An 11,893-nucleotide genomic window follows, 5' to 3' on the forward strand; every position below is an offset into this window, starting at 1 on the left:
CTGAATCAAACAACGCTGGGTAGGGACCGTCTCTCTATGCTGCCAACTCGTCCTTCCCAAGCGCTTAGTCCGGTGCTCTGCTCACGGTAAGCGCTCAATCAATACGATTGAATGAATGAATGAATGCTGGGTAGGGACCGTCCCTCCATGTTGCCGACTCGTCCTTCCCAAGCGCTTAGTCCGGTGCTCTGCACGCAATAAGCGCTCAATAAATACGATTGAATGAATGGATGAATAAATACGATTGAATGAATGAATGAATGAGCCCGCCGTTGGGTAGGGACCGTCTCTCTATGTTGCCAACTCGTCCTTCCCAAGCGCTGAGTCCGGTGCTCTGCACACGGTAAGCGCTCCATAAATACGATTGATTGACTGACTGAATGAATGAAAGCAAGCCAGACAGCCATTCCCCTGCCTCCTCCTGGTCTCCCTTTCCCCGGGGCCCGGTATTTTTTTTACCGAACTTGTTCCAGTGGGAGTCCTCCAGCGTGTCCATCACATCGTAGAAGCGGCACATGATCCAGGCCGGCACCTCGTAGAGGAAGGGCCGGGAGCTGGGGTCGTCGCCCCCCTCCATAGGCCCCCGGGGGCCCCCCTTCCTGCTGCTCCTGCTCCTCCTGCTCCTCTTCCTGCTATTCCTCCTGCTCCTGCTCCTCCTCCTCCTGCTCCTCTTCCTCGGCCCATCCAGGAAGAGCGCGACCCCCGGCTCCCGGCAGGCCCCAGCCCGGGAAAAATGAGTCACTTCCCCTTTAAATGGGGCTCTTTAAACGGCAACGACGGCCGGGAGGCGGGCTCGCCCGCGCGCATGCGCGCGAGTTCATTCATCCGTCATTCATTCATTCAATCGTATTTATCCACAATAAGAACGCCTGTTATCGCGAGAAGCAGCGTGGCTCTGTGGAAAAAGCCCCGACTTTGGAGCCAGAGGTCGCCGGTTCGAATCCCGGCCCCGCCACACGCCTGCTGTGTGAGTGACCTTGGGCAAGTCACTTCACTTCTCTCATCCCCCCCCCCCCCCCCCCCCCGCCTTACCTCCTTCCCTTCAATCCATCAATCAATCGTATTTATTGAGCGCTTACTGTGTGCAGAGCACTGGACTAAGCGCTTGGGAAGTACAAGTTGGCAACATATAGAGACGGTCCCTACCCAACAGCGGGCTCACAGTCTAGAAGGGGGAGACAGAGAACAAAACCAAACATATTAACAAAATAAAATAAATAGAATGGATATGTGCAAGTAAAATCAATCAATCAATCGTATTTATTGAGCGCTTACTGTGTGCAGAGCCCTGGACTGAGCGCTTGGGAAGGACAAGTTGGCAACATATAGGGACAGACCCTACCGAACAGTGGGCTCACAGTCTAGAAGGGGGAGACAGAGAACAAAGCAAAACATATTAACAAAATAAAATAAATAGAATAGATATGTACAAGTAAAATAAATCAATCAATAAATAGAGTAATAAATCCGTACAAACATATATACATATATAGGGGTGCTGTGGGGAAGGGAAGGAGGTAAGACGGGGGGATGGAGAGGGGGAGAGAAGTGAAGTGACTTCCCCAAGGTCACACAGCAGGCGTGTGGCGGAGCCGGGATTCAAACCGATGACCTGTATGTATATATATATATATATACACATAATGACCTGTATATATATATATATACATAATGACCTGTATATATATATATATATATATATATGTACGGATTTTGTACTTTATTTCTAGACTGTGAGCCCACTGTTGGGTACAAGTCGGCAACATCTAGAGACGGTCCCTACCCAACAACGGGCTCACAGTCTGGAAGGGGGAGACGGACAACAAAACAAAAGATGGACACAGGTGTCTGGCACAGTTACCCCATCAACAGGGTGATTACATTCACTGGAAACTCGAAGGGACTTTACAGAGTCAAAATTCATTCATTCAATCGTATTTATTGAACGCTTACTGTGTGCAGAGCACTGGACTAAGCGCTATACGATTGATTGATTGGGAAGTACAAGTTGGCAACATAGAGGGACGGTCCCTACCCAACAGCGGGCTCACAGTCTAGAAGTGGGAGTCAAACAAAACTAAACATATTAACAAAATAAAATGAATAGAATAAATATGTACAAGTAAAATAGAGTAATAAATACGTACAAACATATATACAAAATGAGTCTGGCTGACTTAAAATGAATTTTTAAGCACCAAAACCCAATTCTGCTTTGCCACCTACAACAACCTCAACAGATCTCGGACCTAAGCAGCTGGGAATGCGAGGTTTTCCACACAGAATGGGTTCCTCTCCAAGTCCCCCCGCAGGACATCTGATCGGGCAATAATAATAATAATAATGGCATTTATTAAGCACTTACTATGTGCAAAGCACTGTTCTAAGCCCTGAGGAGTCTACAAGGTGATCAGGTTGTCCCACGGGGTCTCACAGTCTTAATTCCCATTTTACAGATGAGGTAACTGAGGCACAGAGAAGTGAAGTGACTTGCCCAAATTCACACAGCCGACAATTGGCAGAGCCAGGATTTGAACCCGACTCCAAGCCCATACTCTTTCCACTGAGCCACGCTGCTTCTCTGCAATAATAATAATAATAATAATAGTGGCATTTGTTAAGCACTTACTATGTGCAAAGCACTGGTCTAAGCGCTGGGGGGATACACTTGTCTGCTGTGTGCTGTGTGACCTTGGGCAAGCCACTTAACTTCTCTGGTCCTCTGTTACTTCATAATAATAATAATAATAACGATGATGGTATTTGTTAAACACTTACTATGTGCAAAGCACTGATCTAAGCGCTGGGGAGGTTACAAGGTTGTCCCACAGGGGGTTCACAGTCTTCACCCCCATTTTACAGATGAGGGAACTGAGGCACAGAGAAGTGAAGTGACTTACCCAAAGTCACACAGCTGACAGTTGGTGGAGCCGGCAGTTGAACCCATGATCTCTGACTCCAAAGCCTGGGCCTCATCTGTAAAATGGGGATGAAGACTGTGAACCCCACGGGGGACAGCCTTATCATCTTGGGACTGTCTCTATATGTTGCCGACTTGTGCTTTCCAAGCGCTTAGTACAGTTTCTGCCCACAGTAAGCGCTCAATAAATACGACGGAATGAAGGAAGGAATGAGGGGTCGGAAGGCCCAGGAGGGAAAGGAGGGAAGGAGCCGGACTGTCGGGGAGGGGACACAGGGACAGGGAGGGGACGAAACCCCTCCCCACAGCACCTGTATATATGTATATATGTTTGTACATATTTATTAGTCTATTTATTTATTTTACTTGTACATATTTATTCTATTTATTTTATTTTGTTAATATGTTTTGTTTTGTTTGTCTCCCCCTTCTAGACTGTGAGCCCGCTGTTGGGTAGGGACCGTCTCTATAATGTTGCCAATTTGTCCTTCCCAAGCGCTTAGTACAGTGCTCTGCACACAGTAAGCGCTCAATAAATACGTTTGAATGAATGAAAAGACGGTGGGGGTGGGGGTGGGGGTGGGGGTGGGACCCACCCCCAAAAAACACAAGCAAAACACAAGCCTCTCCCTGCGCCTGCTTAAGAGAAGCAGCGTGGCTCAGTGGAAAGAGCCCGGGCTATGGAGTCGGAGGTCATGGGTTCAAATCCCTGCTCCTCCTCATGTCAGCTATGTGACTTTGGGCAAGTCACTTAACTTCTCTGTGCCTCAGTTACTTCTCTGTGCCTTAGTTACCTCATCTGGAAAATGGGGATTAAGACTGTGAGCCCCCCCTTGGGACAACATGATCACCTTGTAACCTCCCTGCACTTGGAACAGTGCTTTGCACATAGTAAACCAATCAATCAATCAATCGTATTTATTGAGCGCTTACTGTGTGCAGAGCACTGTACTAAGCGCTTGGGAAGTACAAGTCGGCAACACATAGAGACAGTCCCTACCCAACAGCGGGCTCACAGTCTAGAAGGGGGAGACAGAGAACGAAACCAAACACACTAACAAAATAAAATAAATAGAATAGATATGTACAAGTAAGATAAATAAATAGAGTAATAAATAGGGTAATAAATAAATAGAGTAATAGCACTATTGTTATTTGTTAAGCACTTACTATATGCAAAGCACTGCTCTAAGCGCTGGGAGGAAAAGCAGAACGGTAATAACTCGTCCTCTAGACTGTAAACTCGTTGTGGGCAAGGGATGTGTCTGTTTACTGCTGTATTGTACTCTCCCAAGTGCTTAATACAGTGCTCTGCACACAGTAAATGCTTAATAAATGCCATTATTATTATTATTACTTAACTTCTCTGTGCCTCAGTTATCTCATCTGCAAAATGGGGATTAAGACTGTGAGCCCCCCCGTGGGACAACCTGATCACCTTGTTATCTCCCCAGCGCTTAGAACAGTGCTTTGCACATAGTAAGCGCTTAATGAATGCTATTATTATTATTATTTTCTCTGTGCCTCAGTTACCTCATTTGTAAAATGGGGATGAAGACTGTGAGCCCCCCCGTGGGACAACCTGATCACCACGTAACCTCCCCGGCGCTTAGAACAGTGCTTTGCACATAGTAAGCGCTTAATAAATGCTATTATTATTATTATTATTACTTAACTTCTCTGTGCCTCAGTTACCTCATCTGTAGAATGGGGATGAAGACTGTGAGCCCCCGCGTGGGACAACCTGATCACCTTGTAACCTCCCCGGCACTTAGAACAGTGCTTTGCGCATAGTAAGCGCTTAATAAATGCTATTATTATTATTATTATTATTATTACTTAACTTCTCTGTGCCTCAGTTACCTCATCTGTAGAATGGGGATGAAGACTGTGAGCCCCCCCGTGGGACAACCTGATCACCTTGTAACCTCCCCGGCGCTTAGAACAGTGCTTTGCGCATAGTAAGCACTTAATAAATGCTATTATTATTATTATTATTATTATTACTTAACTTCTCTGTGCCTCAGTTACATCATCTGTAGAATGGGGATGAAGACTGTGAGCCCCCCCGTGGGACAACCTGATCACCTTGTAACCTCCCCGGCGCTTAGAACAGTGCTTTGCACATAGTAAGCGCTTAATAAATGCCATTATTATTATTATTGCTTAACTTCTCTGTGCCTCAGTGACCTCATCTGTAAAATGGGGATCCATTCATTCATTCAATCGTATTTATTGAGCGCTTACTGTGTGCAGATCACCATACTAAGCGCTTGGGAAGTACAATTTGGCAACATCTAGAGACGGTCCCTTCCCAACAGCGGGCTCACAGTCTAGAAGAGGGAGACAGACAACAAAACCAAACATATTAACAAAATAAAATAAATAGAATAAATATGTACAAGTAAAATAGAGTAATAAATCCGTACAAACATATATGCAGGTGCTGTGAGGAGGGATTTCATCCCCTCCGCATCCCTGTGTCCCCTCCCCGACAGTCCGGCTCCTTTCCCTCCTGGGCCTTCTGACCCCTCATTCATTCCTTCACTCCATCCTATTAATTACGCTTAGTCCAGTGCTCTGCACACAGTAAGCGCTCAATAAACACGATTGAATGAATTAATGAATGAATGTATATATGTTTGTACGTATTTAGTACTCTATTTTACTTGTACATATTTATTCTATTTATTTTATTTTATTTTGTTAATATGTTTCGCTTTGTTCTCTGTCTCCCCCTTCTAGACTGTGAGCCCACTGTTGGGTAGGGACTGTCTCTATATGTTGCCAACTTGTACTTCCCAAGCGCTTAGTCCAGTGCTCTGCACACAGTAAGCGCTCAATAAATACGATTGAATGAATTAATGAATGAATGTATGTGTTTGTACGTATTTAGTACTCTATTTTACTTGTATATTTTTATTCTATTTATTTTATTTTGTTAATATGTCTTGTTTTGTTCTGTCTCCCCCTTCTAGACTGTGAGCCCACTATTGGGTAGGGACCATCTCTATATGTTGCCAACTTGTAATTCCCAAGTGCTTAGTCCAGTGCTCTGCACATAGTAAGCGCTCAATAAATTCGATTGAGTGAATGAATATTGAGCGCTTACTGTGGGTTGGCAGAAACTGAAGACTGTGAGCCCCACGGGGGGCAGCCTCATCACCTTGTATCACCCAGCGCTTAGAACAGTGCTTCACACATAGTAAACGCTTAACAAATGCCATCATTGTTATTATTATTATTATTATTATTATTGTTGTTGTTATTATTCCCCTCCTTCCTCTCCCCCTCGTCCCCCTTTCCATCCCCCCCCCGTCTTACCTCCTTCCCTTCCCCACAGCACCTGTATATATGGATATATGTTTGTACATATTTATTACTCCATTCATTTATTTATTTTACTTGTACATACCTAGTCTATTTATTTTATTTTGTTAATATGTCTTGTTTTGTTCTCTGTCTCCCCCTTCTAGACTGTGAGCCCGCTGTTGGGTAGGGACCGTCTCTAGATGTTGCCGACTTGTACTTCCCAAGTGCTTAGTAGAGTGCTCTGCACACAGGAAGCGCTCAATAAATACGATTGATTGATAGATTTTACTTGTACATATCTATTCTATTTATAGAATAGAATTTTTGATAATAGAATACATTTTTGATAATATGTTTGGCTTTGTTGTCTGTCTCCCCCTTCTAGACTGTGAGCGCCCGCCGTTGGGTAGGGACCGTCTCTAGATGTTGCCAACTTGTACTTCCCAAGCGCCTAGTAGAGTGCTCTGCACACAGTAAGTGCTCAATAAATACGATTGATTGATTGATTTTACTTGTACATATCTATTCTATTTATTTTATTTTGATAATATGTTTGGTTTTGTTGTCTGTCTCCCCCTTCTAGACTGTGAGCCCGCTGTTGGGTAGGGACCGTCTCTAGATGTTGCCAACTTGTACTTCCCAAGCGCTTAGTCCAGTGCTCTGCACACAGTAAGCACTCAATAAATACGATTGATTGATTTTACTTGTACATATCTACTCTATTTATTTTATTTTGATAATATGTTTGGTTTTGTTCTCTGTCTCCCCCTTCTAGACTGTGAGCCCACTGTTGGGTAGGGACCGTCTCTAGATGTTGCCAACTTGTCCTTCCCAAGCGCTTAGTCCAGTGCTCTGCACACAGGAAGCGCTCAATAAATACGATTGAATGATTGATTTTACTTGTACATATCTATTCTATTTATTTTATTTTGATAATATGTTTGGTTTTGTTGTCTGTCTCCCCCTTCTAGACTGTGAGCCCGCTGTTGGGTAGGGACCGTCTCTAGATGTTGCCAACTTGTACTTCCCAAGCGCTTAGTCCAGTGCTCTGCACACAGTAAGCACTCAATAAATACGATTGATTGATTTTACTTGTACATATCTACTCTATTTATTTTATTTTGATAATATGTTTGGTTTTGTTCTCTGTCTCCCCCTTCTAGACTGTGAGCCCACTGTTGGGTAGGGACCGTCTCTAGATGTTGCCAACTTGTCCTTCCCAAGCGCTTAGTCCAGTGCTCTGCACACAGGAAGCGCTCAATAAATACGATTGAATGATTGATTTTACTTGTACATATCTATTCTATTTATTTTATTTTGATAATATGTTTGGTTTTGTTGTCTGTCTCCCCCTTCTAGACTGTGAGCCCGCTGTTGGGTAGGGACCGTCTCTAGATGTTGCCAACTTGTACTTCCCAAGCGCTTAGTCCAGTGCTCTGCACACAGTAAGCACTCAATAAATACGATTGATTGATTTTACTTGTACATATCTATTCTATTTATTTTATTTTGATAATATGTTTGGTTTTGTTCTCTGTCTCCCCCTTCTAGACTGTGAGCCCACTGTTGGGTAGGGACCGTCTCTAGATGTTGCCAACTTGTCCTTCCCAAGCGCTTAGTCCAGTGCTCTGCACACAGGAAGCGCTCAATAAATACGATTGAATGATTGATTTTACTTGTACATATCTATTCTATTTATTTTATTTTGATAATATGTTTGGTTTTGTTGTCTGTCTCCCCCTTCTAGACTGTGAGCCCGCTGTTGGGTAGGGACTGTCTCTAGATGTTGCCACCTTGGACTTCCCAAGCGCTTAGTCCAGTGCTCTGCACGCAGTAAGCGCCCAATAAATACGATTGATTGATTGATTATTATGCTCTCCATCACCTCGCCCCCTCCTACCTCACCTCCCTTCTCTCCTTCTACAGCCCAGTCCGCACCCTCCGCTCCTCCACCGCTGATCTCCTCACCGTACCTCGCTCTCGCCTGTCCCGCCATCGACCCCCGGCCCACGTCCTCCCCCGGGCCTGGAATGCCCCCAATCCCTCTGCCCCTCCGCCAAACTAGCTCTCTTCCTCCCTTCAAGGCCCTGCTGAGAGCTCACCTCCTCCAGGAGGCCTTCCCAGACTGAGCCCCTTCCTTCCTCTCCCCCTCGTCCCCCTCTCCATCCCCCCATCTTACCTCCCTCCCTTCCCCACAGCACCTGTATATATGTATATATGTTTGTACATATTTTTTGACTCTATTTATTTATTTAATTTATTTGTACATATCTATTCTATTTATTTTATTTTGTTAGTATGTTTTGTCTCTGTCTCCCCCTTTTAGACTGTGAGCCCACTGTTGGGTAGGGACTGTCTCTGTATGTTGCCAACTTGTACTTCCCAAGCGCTTAGTCCAGTGCTCTGCACACAGTAAGCGCTCAATAAATACGATTGATTGATTATTATGCTCACGCGCAGAGCAGCTCGGGGCTGCCGCCATCTTGAGAGGGGCTGCCCGCATAATGAGAGTGTCAGCCCGGAGCCGCCATCTTGAGAGTGTCAGCAAAGGGGGGGGGGGGGTCGCCGCCATCTTGAGAGTGTCGGCCCCCGTCAGGCTTGGGGAGGCGGCGGCGGCAGCTTCAGGACGCCATGTTGTGTGTGGCAGCCGTGGGCCCCTCTCCCGCTTCGCGCCTTGCTTCCTGAGGGAGCGGGTGGCAGGAGGCCTTGCGCCCACCTTTCCTCCCAACCGCTTTCATTCATTCAATCCTATTTACTGAGCGCTTACTGTGTGCAGAGCACTTCCCACACTGAGCCCCCTCCTTCCTCTCCCCCTCAATCAATCAATCCTATTTATTGAGCGCTTACTGTGTGCAGAGCACTTCCCACACTGAGCCCCCTCCTTCCTCTCCCCCTCAATCAATCAATCCTATTTATTGAGCGCTTACTGTGTGCAGAGCACTTCCCACACTGAGCCCCCTCCTTCCTCTCCCCCTCAATCAATCAATCCTATTTACTGAGCACTTACTGTGTGCAGAGCACTTCCCACACTGAGCCCCCTCCTTCCTCTCCCCCTCAATCAATCAATCCTATTTATTGAGCGCTTACTGTGTGCAGAGCACTTCCCAGACTGAGCCCTCTCCTTCCTCTCCCCCTCAATCAATCAATCCTATTTATTGAGTGCTTACTGTGTGCAGAGCACTTCCCACACTGAGCCCCCTCCTTCCTCTCCCCCTCAATCAATCCTATTTATTGAGCACTTACTGTGTGCAGAGCACTTCCCAGACTGAGCCCCCTCCTTCCTCTCCCCCTCAATCAATCCTATTTATTGAGCGCTTACTGTGTGCAGGGCACTGGACTAAACGCTTGGGAAGGACAAGTTGTAACATCTAGAGACGGTCCCTACCCAACATTGGGCTCACAGTCTAGAAGGGGGAGACAGACAACAAAACAAAACATATTAACCAAATAAAATAAATAGAATAAATATGTACAAATAAAATAGAGTAATAAATACGTACAAACATATATACATTCATTCATTCAATCGTATTTATTGAGCACTTACTGTGTGCAGAGCACTGGACTAAGCACTCCCCCCTTTATCCCCCCCCGCCTTACCCCCTTCTTCTCCCCACAGCACCTGTATATACGTTTGTACGTATTTATTACTCTATTTATTCATTCTATTTGTACATATTTATTCTATTTATTTTATTGTGTTAATCTGTTTTGTTTTGTTCTAGACTGTGAGCCCACTGTTGGGTAGGGACCGTCTCTAGATGTTGCCAACCTGGACTTCCCAAGTGTTGTCCACCAGCGGACTTGACGTGACCAACTCCATTTTGTGTATGCTGACAGTCACCCTCCATTTGTGCAGGCTGAGATCATTTACATCCCTATTAACGAGAATTTACATCCCTATTAATGAGAATTTACATACCGATGCAAGGCCATAGGGCAAATGACAACATCCCGCACAAGGCCGTAGGAAAGGAGAACAAAGAGAATTTGTAACATCCTGCCGGTCCCAATTGAATTCCTGAAATTTCCAAATGCCCCACTTCCATTTTGCTGTAACTCAATAAAAGACACAGTGATATTGGGATCGGGGCTGCTTGTCACTCGTCCCTCTCCCGGGAGGTGAACGGGAAGGGAGCCACTTTCCTTCTTTACTGCTCCATCTGAACTCATGTCTGACACAGTCCCTTCCTAACATGAGACTTTCAGTCCAAGAAAGGGACTCTTTGTAATGAAGAGGGCTGAGGCTGGAAGAGGTAATTCCTTGAGGAGATTGTGTTTTTTCAGCCTCCCCCGACCCCCGAACCAGGCCGTGATGAAAAGCTGAAGAGAGGAAAGGAAGCAGTAGACTTATGGAAAATAGAGAAGCAGTGTGCCCTAGTGAATAGAGCACGGGCCTGGGAGACAAAAGAACCCGAGTTCTAATCCTGCCTCTGCTATTGATCAGCTATGAGGCCTTGGGCAAGTCGCTTGGCTTTTCTGTGCCTCAGTTACTTCATCTGTAATACGGGGATTGACTTCTGAATCCCATGTGGGACAGGAACTGTAATCCAACTCGATTTGCCCCCTCGCTTAGTACAGTGCCTGACAAACGGTAAGCAATTTAAATACCATTTTAAAAATCAATCGTATTTATTGAGCGCTTACTGTGTGCAGAGCACTGTACTAAGCGCTTGGGAAGTACAAGTCGGCAACACATAGAGACAGTCCCTACCCACCAGCGGGCTCAGTCTAGAAGGGGGAGACAAGAGAACCAAACCAAACACACTAACAAAATAAAATAAATAGAATAGATATGTGCAAGTAAGATAAATAAATAGAGTAATAAATAAATAGAGTATAAAAAGCAGCTTGGGAAGGAGGACATAGGGACTGACTGAGTGTGGGAGGTAATTGAGGGGGAAGAGTCAAAGAAGGCACCAAGTTGTGAATTTTGGGGGCAAGGGAGGGTGATGGTGATAACCACAGCCGTGAGAAATTTTGGAAGAGGGCAGGGAAGGAGAGTTCATTTTGGCTTTATTAAATTTAAGGTGCTGGGGAACCATCTAGATGGAGACAGGCAGGAAGAAATACAAGACGGTAGAGCAAGGGAGAGGTCAGGGGCGGAGATGTAGATTTAGGAGCCTTCTGCAAAAAGTGGGGAGTTGAGACCATATGAATGAATGAGCTTCGCAGAAGATTGGGGGTAAAGTGAGAAGATTAGAGGACTCAGAATTGAACGTTGTGAGGCAAATGAGAAGCAGCGTGGCTCAGTGGAAAGATCCCGGGCTTTGCAGTCGGAGGTCATGGGTTCAAATCCCAGCTTCGCCAGTTGTCAGCTGCGTGACTTTGGGCAAGTCACTTCACTTCTCTGGGCCTCAGTTCCCTCATCCGTCAAATGGGAATTAAGACTGTGAGCCCCCTGTGGGACAACCTGATCACCTTGTTACCTCCCCAGCGCTTAGAACAGTGCTTTGCACATAGTAAGCGCTTAACAAATGCCATTATTATTATTAAATGATGAATCATATTTGTTAAAGGGCTTTAAATTCTCCTGGGGGAAGGAGCGAAACAATCCCAGAGTGAAACACAGCACTGTTTACCAGCGATTTTCCAAGGAATTAGCCGTGGCTGCCATCGCTGCTCCACAACCACTTTAAAAAAAAATCGCTCTAAATGAAA

At 45.4% G+C, this 11,893-nt stretch overlaps 1 protein-coding gene across 1 annotated transcript in view; it reads right to left on the reverse strand.

Annotated features, from left to right (window-relative positions):
* Nucleotides 1-577, reverse strand: part of IRAK1 (interleukin 1 receptor associated kinase 1) — a 35,174-nt gene extending 34,597 nt beyond the window's left edge. Inside the window, exon 1 of the mRNA XM_038747727.1 lies at nucleotides 460-577. Within this exon, the coding sequence (XP_038603655.1) occupies nucleotides 460-577 (118 nt within the window). The remainder of the gene's footprint in view (nucleotides 1-459) is intronic.
* Between the last annotated feature and the right edge of the window lie 11,316 nt (nucleotides 578-11,893).

The sequence above is a fragment of the Tachyglossus aculeatus genome, chromosome 6 (assembly GCF_015852505.1).
Source record: "Tachyglossus aculeatus isolate mTacAcu1 chromosome 6, mTacAcu1.pri, whole genome shotgun sequence".
Lineage (NCBI taxonomy): Eukaryota > Metazoa > Chordata > Mammalia > Monotremata > Tachyglossidae > Tachyglossus > Tachyglossus aculeatus.